Source organism: Phoxinus phoxinus (genome assembly GCF_949152265.1).
Source record: "Phoxinus phoxinus genome assembly, chromosome: 25".
NCBI classification, from domain to species: domain Eukaryota; kingdom Metazoa; phylum Chordata; class Actinopteri; order Cypriniformes; family Leuciscidae; genus Phoxinus; species Phoxinus phoxinus.
The window spans coordinates 10414691-10429195 of NC_136900.1; the positions used below are offsets into that span (position 1 = coordinate 10414691).

Here is a 14505-nt window from a genome sequence, read left to right on the forward strand (position 1 = left end):
ATCTCATGTGAGTGACAGGTTGCCCCGCCCTCGCGCCAGTACTCATCATCATAGAAGAGATTCCGCATCAAGAGGGAGGGGACGTTATTTTAAATAAAGATTACGAGGACACATGAATAATAATAAAAAAATATGTATGGATAAATACTTTCAAATAATTAAGGCAATATTCCTTAAACATTAAGAATGGTCAATTTTGATTTCATAATAACCTCAATATATAACAAACACTACCTTTCCAAAGTGTGGGGTCAGTAAAAACTTTTTTTTTTTTTTTAAGTTTCACCGAGATGCATTTTTAACTGAAAATAAAACTAATATTGTGAAATATTACTACTGTTTAATTTTTTTCTATCTGAATATATTTAAGATGTAATTTATTCCGGTGATCATAGCTGAATTTTCAGTATCATTACTTCAGTCTTCAGTGTCACATGATCCTTCAGAAATCAAATGCTGATTTGCTGCTCTTATTATCAATGTTGAAAACCGATGTGCTGCTATATATTTGTGTAAAAAAAATATTTTGGGATTCTTTGAAGCATTTAATATAGAAATCTTTGTCTTTACTGTAACTTTAGATCAATTTAATGCATCCTTGCCGAATAAAAAAAAAAAAAAAATACTGACTCAAAGCAGAAGCAAGACTTGAAACTTTAGGACATTCAAAAATATTTAAGACAACGGGTTAAACAAAACAGACAGTAAAACTTTATTGAAGTCAACACAAATTTAAAAACATAATTCATAGGCTTCTTCACCAGCTGAATCTTAAAGGGATAGTTCACCTAAAAAGGAACATTTTGTCATTTAATCAACCTCAGGTTGTTCCAAACCTTTATGAATTTCTTTCTTCTGTTGAAGAAAGAAAGGTTTGGAACAACTTGAGGGTGAATAAATGAATAAATGACCAAATGTTCCTTTTCAGGTGAACTATCCCTTTTAATGATCCAAACATCTACAGAAAAGATAGAATTAAAAATCTATATATAAAATCCAATAAAGATGCATGGATAAACAGAGCAGATTAACTGAACGGAGCAGGATGTATACTACCGTTTATACATATATGTTTCCTAAAATAACATCTGCAAAAAAAGCAGAGGAGTTTCATTCTAGCGATTGTGGTTACAGAAATAGGCCCATATTTGGGTTACATGGAACTGAACTGCAATTTTAAATATAGCAATTAAAAACTCATTCACATTACTGTTCTCCATGGTTATGCGCAGCCTTGAGAAAAGTGCTCTCTAAAACAGTTTCTGCAGTCTTTTCGTGGATCTCAAGCCTCCATGCTCTCTTTCTGACCAGTGTGGGAGTTCTCCAGCTGTGTCTCTGGCGTGGAGAGGTGTTCCAGTTCATAGTGGCCGTTTTGGTTGGCTGGCCGAACTTCTGTGGATGTTTTCTTGTGCTCCAGGATCTGCTGAAGCTGATGACTGGCATAATCAGGCTTGCTGGTGAGGGGACACTGTGGCACCTCAATACCCAGGATATCTGCCACCATATAGGGTCTGAGCCAGCCAACCAGCGGCGTGCTGCCAGGGGTGTAGTGGGTCTCCTTGTGGTAGAAAAGAAGCCCATCCACCTAGAATAATGGATCACATTTTGAGTTAATCTATTAAAATAAAACAGCATAGATATTCAACTAATTCAATGCTATTTGGCATAATAAAGGGGACTTCACCACGGGCAAAATAAGCTTTCAATAAAACTTGGCTGCCTATACAGTAGAAGGTGAAAACTATTTTGATATCAGGGGTACCGGACTAGAGAGAACAGAGAAAAAAAGGCTGTTGTCTTTCCTTTTGAAACTTCAACACCCATAATGCACTGCCATCCAAGACCACTCCCACAAGTCTGCTATGGATACGCTTTCGAGAGTTAAACTCAGCCTTGCTTGAGTAGGAAATACTGCTTAGCAAACTTTCAGTTATAATGGTGTCGACTTGTATTGTTCCCAGGTGCAAGAATTCAAAGAGTAAACGTTTAGCAGGAGTGAGTTACTTTAGCTTTCCAGTGAAGGATCGTTGTAGGCATCGGCCAAAGGCTACAAAGAATCGTAAATACAGAGAGAACGCCACGACTAAAACCTCACTTCAGTCAACACTTCAAACTGAAACGCCATCAGGTACAGGTAAGAAAGCTGTTGCCATAGTGTACAATTTTTACCATAATGCGGTTTTAAAAAGTAGACATGTTATGACAATTTTCAGTGCTAAACCTACACTTAAAATAACTGTTCTCAGTGTTTCCCCTAGACATTTTTCCAGCAGCAGTGCTGTTACGTGCCGGAGGTTGTTACCAAGCCGCGCGCGGGGGCATTTACCTTCGGAATTTTTTTTTTTTTTAAATAACCCCTTAAACCATGACTTCTGGCCAGTTTTGTGGATAGAAATAGACATTTGTAGCCTATTTATAACTACCTAATAGTGTTGTCATGGTACCAAAATTTCAGTAGGCTATTCGGTACCAATACCAAATCCACGGTTCTCGGTACCAAAGCTTAATTTAGATTAAATTTACATACATTAAAGTGTACCGGTATATCACGGTTACAAAGATGGAAACTGTAGTATTAAAAACACTTATTTTCCATTTGTTGCATACAATTACCTTATTAACAATAACAATATAGGCTACTGTAGTAATTATTCTCCTCTGGGTTAATTTAAAATTTACTAATACATTTTTAAAATCAAAAGTTTGATCGGTTAACATTATTTAATGCACAATGAATGAAGTGAACAAACATGAACAATCAAAGGTTTGTTTTAAATAACATTCACAAACATAATTCATGTTGCAAAAATATATTGTTCACTCAATGTGTTGATGTTAGATAACACATTTAAGTAATGTTAATGAATGGTATCTTATTGTAGAGATAAAACGTGTTTTATATGACTTGATTGTACTTTTATTTAATCCAAAACTGCATTCATAATTCATTTAAACCTGCTAAGAGTTATCCAGCCAAGAATAAGCCTAGAACGTGTTTTTTTGCGCACAAATTAGTTATTTCAATTGTAGGCACTACTGAATACATTGTAGGGGAAACACTGTGTTCTGTTAATAACCCTCCTCCGATCTGACCATCCGTGGGCGGGGACACAAAAATGCGGAAGTATAATCTGTAGTTTTTACGAAAGCCCTGGAGCTGTCAAACACTAGCTTTTGGGAAAACTACAGATTACTGCTGACAAATAAATGTGAATTTCTTGGTCCAGGTAAAACTGAGAAAGAGTAAACATTAGGGCTGTAGCGATTAATCGAAATCCAAAATAAAAGTTTGTGTTTACATAATATACATGTTGTGTATAATAATTTTGTATATATAAATACACACACATGCATGTATATATTTAATAAAAATGTGTTATTTATAGGGGTGTAACGGTACATGTATTCGTACCGGACCGTTTCGGTACAGGACTTTCGGTACGGTGCACATGTGTACCGAATGCAATCTTTCACGTAAATTAGGCTAGTTTAGTGTGCGGAACATACGTCAATTCCGAGTTTCCACACGAACATATTAAGTGTCGGAAGTCTCCGCGTTGTGTTGCCATAGATATCAAAGAGCTTTGTAGATAATGCGCGTTGCACTTGCGCTTGAGCTTGAGCGCGTGAATCTTTTTTCCCTCCAAACCACTTCAGCGGAAATCCCGCCCTGCAGCTGACTCTAAAGTTTTCATTGGTCATGCTCATGTCAGACAATCACCTGATCCCTAAACCTACCCGTCACTGTAACCTAAACCAATGAAATCGGCTGCAGGGCGGGATTTCCGCTGAAGTGGTTTAAAAAATTTTTTTTTTAAATTCACGCGCTCAAGCTCAACACGCATATCTACAAAGCTCTTTGAGAACTACATACAAGCTGGGATTGGTAATGCTGCACTCACTGTCTGTAATCCATAGTTATTTATATTATTCATTATATTCTATGTGATATTGGTTTGAGAGTATTTTATTTAGTGGAGAACTTTGCAGCTGTATTTTATTCCTTATTATTTTTTATTTTATATTTTATTAAATATATATATATATAGATATATATTAAAACGTTAATAATATATATATATATATATATATATATATATATATATATATATATATATATATTATATTTTATAAAAAAAGTGTTTAAAAAAAGTGTAAACAAACTGTAACAAAAAAAAGTTTATAGTAAACATTCAAACAACCAGCAGTTTAATGTTTGCATTTCTTTCCCTTACTGTACCGAAAATGAACCGAACCGTGACTTTAAAACCGAGGTACGTACCGAACCGTGATTTTTGCGTACCGTTACACCCCTAGTTATTTATATATAAAATAGTTCTATTTATATATAGTATAAATCATATAAAAATATATATGCAGTATATAAATGCAAATATTTCTCAAATATATACATGCATGTGTGTGTATTAATATATACAAAATAATTATACACAATACACACACATATATTATGTAAACACAAACTTTTATTTTGGATTTCGATTAATCGCGATTAATCGTTACAGCCCTAGTAAACATTGTTCATTTAATTATACCACCAACATTAAACAACACAAAGCAGGCTGAAAATCAGCGAAGTTACACTTTAAATAATGGATGTTCTTACCGTAAAGTTGTACTCATGGGCAAGAGCTTTTTGGATGGACTCTGTCGAACAGCTGATGTTGTTCAGACTCACAAATCGGAACTGCAGAGAGAGAACAGACCATGAATGAATAAAGCACTTCAGCTCAAAGTTCAGTCATGCTCAAATGCAGTTATTCGTTCACTTACAGGATTAATCTTGGAAATTTCAGAAAGACCTTCGGCCTCTTCCACTTTAGACTGCAGCCAGTAGAACCGGAACTCTGTCTGTAAAAATATAAAAACTTGTGCTTATAACTGTCAAAAAATAATTATGTGAAAACAAACTATAATTGTAATACCGAGCCATTTATGAGGTCATTTATTATACACTACCATTCAAAAGGTTGGGGTCATTTGAAGACGTTGTGTGAAACAAGCTGAATTTATCTGATAAAAAATAAATTAAAAACAGTAATACTCTGAAATATTATTACAATTTAAAACAACTACCGGTAGTTTCTTGTAAAATGTCATTTATTTTCTGTGATGCAAAGCTGTATGTTCAGCATCATTACTCCAGTCTTCAGTTTCTTCACATGATCCTTCAGAAATCATTGTAATATGATTTGCCACTCAAGAAACATTTCGGATTATTATCAATGTTTAAAATGGCTGTGCTGATTAATATGTTTGTGGAAACCATGATACATTTTTTTTAGGATTCTTTGATTATCAAAAAGTTCAAAAGAACAGCAGCCATTTATATAAAAAAATAAGCTTTTTGTAACATTATAAATGTCTTTGTCGTGATCATTGATCAATTTAATGCATCCTTGCTGAATAAAAGTATATTTTTTTATTTTTTTTTAAAGACTGAACTTAAACTATTGAATGGTAGTGTATAAAAATCTAAAACTACATTATGACTGCTTTAATGCAAGAAACATAAGTGTACTTCAACATAATTAACTAGGCAATATAAAATGGTCTGAAAGTGTAGAATATGTCCCTAACGTTAATGTCATTAGAGGACATCATTAGAGGAAGTCATCACTCACTGAGCAGTCATATACAGGATGCCCCCTCCAGCACATGACATCCAGGATGTAGTATGTTCTGTCCACGTCACTGTAGATGCAGTCCAGGATGGTGTAATCTATAGAAAACACATTTATCAGTTTTATTGTCCAGGATGGCTCAGAACAGCAGACCTCTAGCGCACTCTAGTGTGATAAATCTGTAGGACAGGCGCAGAGATGCAGACCTTTTCCCAGGGCAGAGTTGTGTCTGTTGCCGCCAGGGATAAGAGAAGGAAATCGATTGACACAGTAGCCGCTTTTGGTGTAAGATGCGGTAGATCCCTACGGATAAAACAATAAATATGAAAATCAAACAGAAAAAGGCTGAATCATTGCGGTCAGCAAGACTCTTCTGCTCATCAATGCTGCATTTATTTGAAACATTTCTCATTATTACCAATGTTAAAAACAGTTGTGCTGCTTCAAATTGTGGAAACCGTGATACATTTTTTTAAAGGATTCTTTGATGAATAGAAAGTTCAAAAGAACTTTGTAACATTGTAAATGTTTTTACTGCCATTTTTGATCAATGTAAATGCATCCTAGCTTAATAAAAGTGGTCTATTATTTTCCTTACAAACAAAATCTTAGTAAACCCAAACATTCAATGTATGTTTGATCACATGATGTGCAAGCTGGATGAAAATAAAAATAAAAAAAAGGGTCCAAACCTTGGAAGCAACAACGAGGGAACGCTTCCCAACTGGACAAACCACCATCAGCCAATCAGAGCTCAGATCTGCAGGGACGTCCACCAACCACTCTGACAACATCAGCTGGAGATATCACACAAATATAAAATACAACTTTTCTATTAAAAGACTATTAGTTATACTTCCAGACAACATTATCATAAAAATTTATTAGATTTGTATTTTTATTATAGTAGGAATATTATATATTGTAAAAGTATCCACTTTTAGCTTATGAATACAAGTTATTACTAGCATCTTTAACTGAAAACCATTGTACGCTCCTGGGCAAAAAAAAACACACAAAAAAACACACACAAAAAAACACACGTTAATCACAAATCACTTGTCAGAAAATTAGCAAGAACTGCACAAATACTGTAGATAAAGTAACTTTGCACAGAATAGCCTATCCCAACTTGCAGAGAGCTATTTACAGGAAGAATAGTCAGTGTTATTCTTCAACTAGTTCATGAGTAATTGAAAAATGTCTCTCGGTTTGTTTGAGTTTAATGTGAGAGACAAGATATTCACCATAGGGTTCAAATAGGGTCCTCTGACCAGGACACAACATGAGCCTGATGGACTTGATCTTTGGGCAAGAGCATTGTCTTGTTGAAAAATAATATCCGATCATTCCTCTTTAGATAACTTTTTATTTTTGGGAAGTTGATGTTTACTGAGACAGCAATGGCTTTTTAACTAATGCATTTGCTTCAATTTTGCTCATTTCCTGACCAATAATTTCTCATAAGACAATTAAAAGCTTTAGTGTTTAGCCATTTTGGACTTTCTTTTTTACTTTAGCATTGTGTGGGCATTTTCCACTCTTTTCAATCCTTCTAAATGAACAAGATGTTTTTGCTACTGTCCCTTTATAGCTGGTTTATGTAAATGACTATATCTGTTTTTCTGTCAACACTTTTTTGAGCACCTGGTTGGCGTAATGCTTCGGTAGCTTTTTCCTCTGCTCAATCTCCATCCCCTCTTCATCTGCGCTGTTCTCCAGCTGTTGCGGACTCTTCTTCTCTTCGTCCTCCTCATCCCCACTGTCGACTCCGGTCCAGTCTCCATCTGCCAGACGACGGGCGTGATTCACGTAGTTCAGCCTTTTCCTGACAACATAATATTTTTGATTAGTGTCACTGCGTCAAAATAAAGCCCAAGGGCTGCTAGGACCAAGGATTGTAGGTGGTTAAAGAGTTAGGCTAGTTCACCCAAAAATTAAATTTCTGTCATTAATCATGTCACCCTCACGTCGTTCCAAACTCGTAAGACCTTCGTTCATCTTCGGAACACAAATTAAGATATTTTTGATGAAATCCGAGAGGTTTCTGACGTAAAGGTAGTAAAGAGACCGTTAAAATAGTCCATGTAACTACAATGGTTCAACCTTAATGTTATGAAGCGACGAGAATACTTTTAGAGCGCAATAAACACCGACTTTATTCAACAATCTCTTCTCTTCCACAAAGTATTCTCGTATATCCCAAGTATATCCCAACATAACATTAAGGTTGAACCACTGTAGTCACATGGTCTATTTTAACAATGTGTTTGCTACTTTTAAGGCCCAGAAAGGTAGTAATGATGTTGCTGCCTACATAGGGGGTCAGAAACCTCAACGATTTCATACAAAATATCTTAATTTGTGTTCTGAAGATGAACAAAGGTCTTATGGGTTTGGAATGACATGAGGGCGAGCAATTAATGACAGAATTTTCATTTTTGGGTGAACTAATCCGTTAAGTTGCTAAGCAAATACTCAACATGTTTAAGAATTGTCCATTTTGATTTCATGGTGACTTTAACTCACTCTTTCTGGAACTCCAGGAACCTCCTGCGCCGTTCACTCTGCTCCAGAACACTGTATTTGCTCTTGTACTGGGCCAGGCGAGGATGGGGAGCAGATGTGCTGTTGGGTTCTGTGGATACAGAGAAGCTGGAGGAGAGAGCCTGGGTCAGAGACTCCATGATGGACCTGTGACAACAAACACAAAGAGTTCACATCATCCTCCTGAGACATTTATATGCAATAATAAGAGTCGGTTATGTATATAAGACCAATGAGGCATTTCAAAAGCAAACAGAAATCACCTATATTATCACATTTGAATAAACACAAAACAAACACCGGCATGTCACGTACAGATAAACCGACTGCAGGCTGTAAAACACGTGATCACAATCCCATCAGAGCTGCTCTAAGGTCCTTTACTCATGATGCTGAGTAACAGAAATATGAAGGGAATGACCAACCTGAAGAGTGAAATACACAAACACCTACTTCTGCAGAGAAACCATAGACAGAATATAGAGAAACACGCTTTGAAACGGAATGGCGCGCGCTGACGTCATCAATCCTCACCGCGGCCGACCAAAATCCGTCGCGGAGTTTCTGCGATAGAAGAATAGACTTGAAAAGTAAACACTTGCACCCCCTTTTTTTTGTTACTTCTTCCCCTTTTCCCTTCTTCTTCTTTTGCACGTTTGCACTTATTAATCTCAAAATCATTGTGTTGTTTTTAAATTTCATTCGATTTACTAAATACTAATTCAGTTAAAAATATACATTCTATGCAATAACTTACACCCAGTTCTAAAGCAAATGAGCATTACAAAAAAGAGGAAATAGTGAGACTAGCTTTGCAGATATTGTCTATAATTGGTCTAAATAATATGTATCCCAATTTGACTTGTCACTGTGTACCCCCAAATCATATATAACGTAATAATTATTTTTTATATTTAAATAAGAAATTCATATTTTTCATATTCATATTTTGTATGGTTAGGATATCACATCATTTTTTATATTATTATTAATTAAACTACATCCAATAAAATATTCAAAACGGGATCTATCTATCTATCTAGATAGATAGATAGATAGATAGATAGATAGATAGATAGATAGATAGATAGATATTTGAAGCATAGACAGTAAAAGAAAGGTTTTGAAAGCGCCCATCCATGCATGTGAGAAGAGGAAACAGTAGATGGCGGAATGGTGCGGAAAACGACATATATTCAAAGAAGAAGAAGAAGAAGAAGAAGAAGAAGGCAGAGAAAGTTACAGCAGCAGAGCAGAGTCGCTTGAACTAGTTTCAGCAAAAACATTTGCAGTAGAGTGAAGTAGAAGTTGTCAGGATTAAAAATGAAACGCAGCTACCCCAGCGAAACAAGAGACAAAAAAGAATGTGGACAAACTCCCCAAATTATCTTCTTTCTTTTCACACAAACTCCACGGCTATCAGTCAACACCGTCAGCGCTGCAGCAGCTCCTCTCCCGAAGATGAGTTTCACCTCTGTGACTGTGCCGAGTCCGAGTCCGGCCCCGGAAAATGACAATAATGTGCCGGTGAGTGCAGCTCACCAATGACACAACACACCACAGACACAACACACCACAGACGCAACACACCACAGACGCAACGCAACACACCACAGACGCAACACAGCACAACACACCACAGACGCAACACAGCACAACACACCACAGACGCAACGCAACACACCACAGACGCAACACAGCACAACACACCACAGACGCAACACAGCACAACACACCACAGACGCAACACAGCATTTACGCATTTGGCAGACGCTTTTATCCAAAGCGACTTACATTGGATTTCAAGGTACACATTTACATTCTTATCAGTTCTGGCTTTCCCTGGGAATCGAACACAATGACCTTAGCGTTGCAACGCTCTACTGTTTGAACTACAGGAAAGGAGACACACATAGACACCAGACACCACATTCACAATACAGACGCAACATAGATGCAACACATCACAGACAGACGCAACGCAACATAGATGCAACACATCACAGACAGACGCAACATAGATGCAACACATCACAGACAGACGCAACATAGATGCAACACATCACAGACAGACGCAACGCAACGCAACATAGATGCAACACATCACAGACAGACGCAACGCAACATAGATGCAACACATCACAGACAGACGCAACATAGATGCAACACATCACAGACACATCACAGACGCAACATAGATGCAACACATCACAGACAGACGCAACGCAACATAGATGCAACACATCACCGACAGACGCAACATAGATGCAACACATCACAGACACATCACAGACGCAACATAGATGCAACACATCACAGACAGACGCAACATAGATGCAACACATCACAGACAGACGCAACATAGATGCAACACATCACAGACACATCACAGACACATCACAGACACATCACAGACGCAACATAGATGCAACACATCACAGACGCAACATAGATGCAACACATCACCGACACAATACAGACGCAACACACAGTAACATGTTAAGGGTTCGATTTTGACTGATATGCATGGAAATCATCATAGTTTTCAAGTATATATTTTGGTGACAGATGTTAAAATGGTGTGTGTTTGTTTAACAGATGCATCGGACAGTCCTGAGGCGAGGACAAGATCCCCTTCTCTCCATTGAGAGATGCTCCGTGTGCTGCAACATGTACCACTGTAACTACTGTACAATGCTGCATAAACACTTACACGAGGCACAAAATCATGTGACAAATCACTTTCGAAATGCTGTTCAACAGGAAGGTGTGTGTGAACTTAATTTAAATGTCTTTATACAGCTCAATTATACTGTGTGTGTACGTTTATCAACCCTTCTGTTTTTCACGTTTTGGCTTTGATAATTTCTCCCTCGAATTTGGAAGTAAAAACATATAATGACAAATGATTAATATTCCCTACCCCAACAGTTATAGGCTCATTTATTTTATTATTTTATGTTGCTTTTCCCCCTTATGCTCTTTTATCTCAATCTCTGTCTTATTTTATGTCAGTTTTTATCATTGTTAAATGCGGTTTATCCCAAAACCTCTACAGGATCGCTGTACTAAACTGTTTAAAACGGTACTATTTTACTAATGACTATTGAACTAATTCTTTCTACATTTTAGGTTTTGTCATCATCAAGTGTGGTCTAGGCTGCAGACAAACACCACACTTTCACTGCTGCTACTGCACGTCAACATTAATCAGAAGAGATGCTCTGATTAAACATTTAGCAACTTGTAAAAATGCATCATACAGACAACCTCCACCCATAGTGCCGCCAGCAGCGCCACCTCCATCCACAGCCAAAGTACCTCCATCAGAAATGCCTCCAACCCCTTCAGAAGAACCTCCAACCATAGCAGAACTTCCATCAGAAGGACCTCCATCCACAGCAGACGAATCTCCATCAGAAGGACCTCCATCCACAGCAGAACTTCCATCAGAAGGACCTCCATCCACAGCAGACGAATCTCCATCAGAAGGACCTCAATCCACAGCAGACAAACCTCCATCAGAAGGACCTCCATCCACAGCAGACGAATCTCCATCAGAAGGACCTCCATCCACAGCAGACAAACCTCCATCAGAAGGACCTCCATCCACAGCAGACGAACCTCAATCAGTAGGACCTCCATCCACAGCAGACAAACCTCCATCAGAAGGACCTCCATCCACAGCAGACAAACCTAAATCAGAAGGACCTCCATCCACAGCAGACAAATCTCCATCAGAAGGACCTCCATCCACAGCAGACAAACCTCCATCAGAAGGACCTCCATCCACAGCAGACAAATCTCCATCAGAAGGACCTCCATCCACAGCAGACAAACCTAAATCAGAAGGACCTCCATCCACAGCAGACAAATCTCCATCAGAAGGACCTCCATCCACAGCAGACAAACCTCCATCAGAAGGACCTCCATCCACAGCAGACAAACCTCCATCAGAAGGACCTCCATCCACAGCAGACGAATCTCCATCAGTAGGACCTCCATCCACAGCAGACGAATCTCCATCAGAAGGACCTCCATCCACAGCAGACAAACCTCCATCAGAAGGACCTCCACCCCCAGCAGTAGCCCCATCGTCAGCAGTAAGATTACGTGTCCGGCAGCAAGTCAGTGTGTCTTGCACACACTGCTGCATTCAAATAAATAAAAGGAACTTGCTGGTTCACATTTACAGAAAACACAGGCACAACACTTAATATTGAATAATATTTAGGATGAATGAAGATGATGATGTGGAAGCTTTTTTCTGCCACAAAATAAAAAAGGTAATTACGACTTTTTCCCCTCACAATTCTGATTTTTTTTTTTCTCACAATTGCAAGTTTATATCTCATAATTCAGACTGTATAACTTGCAAAATCGAGTTTATATCACACTATTCTGAGAAAAAAAGTCAGAGTTGTGAGTTATAAACTCGGAATTGCAAAAAATAATGTCAGAATTGCAAGATTTAAACTCACAATTGCAAGAAAATCTAATCAAAATCAGAATTGAGAGATAAAGTCATAATTACTTTTTGTAATTGCTAGTTTATATCTCAAAGTTCTGACTTTTTCCCTGCAATTCCAAGTTCATACCTCACAATTCTGAGAAAAAAAGTCAAAATTGCAAGATAAAAAGTCACAATTTCCTTTTATTATTATTTTTTAATTCCATGGCAGAAACAAGCTTCCATAGATTCATACTATTGATAGCGCATTAAATGAGCTAGCTACTATTTATCCAAACGGTGCGCTTGGAAAACAATACACAGGTGGACATTGCCTATGGCAACTTTTAGCAAGTGTGGTCAGTGTGTGTATTTATAAGTCGTCGTCATATTTTTTAAACATATTTATTTTTGCTGAGAGATGTTAAAATGGTGTGTGTTTGTTTAACAGATGCATCGGACAGTCCTGAGGCGAGGACAAGATCCCCTTCTCTCCATTGAGAGATGCTCCGTGTGCTGCAACATGTACCACTGTAACTACTGTACAATGCTGCATAAACACTTACACGAGGCACAAAATCATGTGACAAATCACTTTCGAAATGCTGTTCAACAGGAAGGTGTGTGTGACCTTCATTTAAATGTCTTTATACAGCTCAATTATACTGTGTGTGTACGTTTATCAACCCTTCTGTTTTTCACATTTTGGCCTTGATAATTTCTCCCTCGAATTTGGAAGTAAAAACATATAATTAGTGGTGCTTGCAAAGTAAAGCATCACTAGTATTATAATTTCACATGCTTAAGCTGCTTCTTCCATACAAATTTCAGCATCGTTTGTCTTAGATGGTGGGATGTTTTGACTCAGATTGGCAAATAGCCTTTAAATATCACCCTTTAAACTGTACGGCTGTGTCCTTACACCAACCAAACTAATTCTTTCTACATTTTAGGTTTTGTCATCATCAAGTGTGGTCTAGGCTGCAGACAAACACCACACTTTCACTGCTGCTACTGCACGTCAACATTAATCAGAAGAGATGCTCTGATTAAACATTTAGCAACTTGTAAAAATGCATCATACAGACAACCTCCACCCATAGTGCCGCCAGCAGCACCACCTCCATCCACAGCCAAAGTACCTCCATCAGAAATGCCTCCAACCCCAACAGAAGGACCTCCAACCACAGCAGAACTTCCATCAGAAATACCTCCATCCCCAGTAGAAATACCTCCATCCCCAGTAGAAGGACTTCTATCCACAGCAGACAAACCTCCATCAGAAGTGCCCCAATTCTCAGCAAAAGGACCTCCACCCCCAGCAGTAGCACCATCGTCAGCAGTAAGATTACGTGTCCGGCAGCAAGTCAGGGTGTCTTGCACACACTGCGGCATTCAAATAAATAAAAAGAACTTGCTGGTTCACATTAACAGAAAACACAAACACAACACTTTGCTGGGAGGATTCGACTTCCAATAATATTGAGGATTATGTTGATTATGCAAATGTTTTGCAGTTTTATGTTTTGTACAACCCCCCCTATTAAAATCTCATGAAAAACAAATGTTGTGTTCCTGATACATAAAGAAAATAATAATTTTTGTATATTGTTTATTAAAGATTGACTATGTTAACTGCATTTTTGATTATCAAGATTAATATAAATAATCTCAGCAACATTTTATATGGCGTATTACATTAATTAACTACATATGATTCAAATGAATTCACAAATAGCCTACATAGCCTTAAAAAACAAGGCAGGAGTGCACAGATTACTTGTAAGTTTATTCACGCTGAAAAATCATAAAAAATATTAGAGAAAGGAAAGGCAATATTATATGGAGCATCAATTAATGGTT

The 14505-nt window shown here is 37.6% G+C and overlaps 2 protein-coding genes across 7 annotated transcripts; one reads left to right on the forward strand and one right to left on the reverse strand.

Annotated features, from left to right (window-relative positions):
* Positions 1 to 573: 573 nt before the first annotated feature.
* On the reverse strand, positions 574 to 8819 carry snupn (snurportin 1). 6 transcript variants are annotated; one of them, XM_079603225.1, is made up of 10 exons: positions 8727 to 8802; positions 8508 to 8617; positions 8175 to 8339; positions 7293 to 7473; positions 6338 to 6442; positions 5852 to 5948; positions 5646 to 5743; positions 4795 to 4872; positions 4628 to 4708; positions 661 to 1585 (listed from the first exon to the last, which is right to left on the reverse strand). In XM_079603225.1, exons 3-10 carry the CDS (start codon positions 8330 to 8332, stop codon positions 1283 to 1285), a joined length of 1101 nt encoding a protein of 366 aa, XP_079459351.1. In that variant the 5' UTR covers positions 8333 to 8339; positions 8508 to 8617; positions 8727 to 8802; the 3' UTR covers positions 661 to 1282. The 6 variants fall into 6 exon arrangements, with proteins under 6 accessions (XP_079459349.1, XP_079459351.1, XP_079459353.1 ...); XM_079603227.1 differs by having other exon boundaries at positions 8712 to 8784; XM_079603223.1 differs by having other exon boundaries at positions 574 to 1585; positions 8508 to 8802.
* A 512-nt stretch (positions 8820 to 9331) lies between these two features.
* LOC306993447 (uncharacterized protein) lies at positions 9332 to 14442 on the forward strand. The gene is made up of 5 exons (XM_079603221.1): positions 9332 to 9719; positions 10791 to 10959; positions 11325 to 12295; positions 13094 to 13262; positions 13596 to 14442. The coding sequence occupies exons 1-5, from the start codon at positions 9516 to 9518 to the stop codon at positions 14120 to 14122; spliced, it is 2040 nt and encodes a 679-aa protein (XP_079459347.1). The 5' UTR covers positions 9332 to 9515; the 3' UTR covers positions 14123 to 14442.
* The last annotated feature ends 63 nt before the right edge of the window (positions 14443 to 14505 follow it).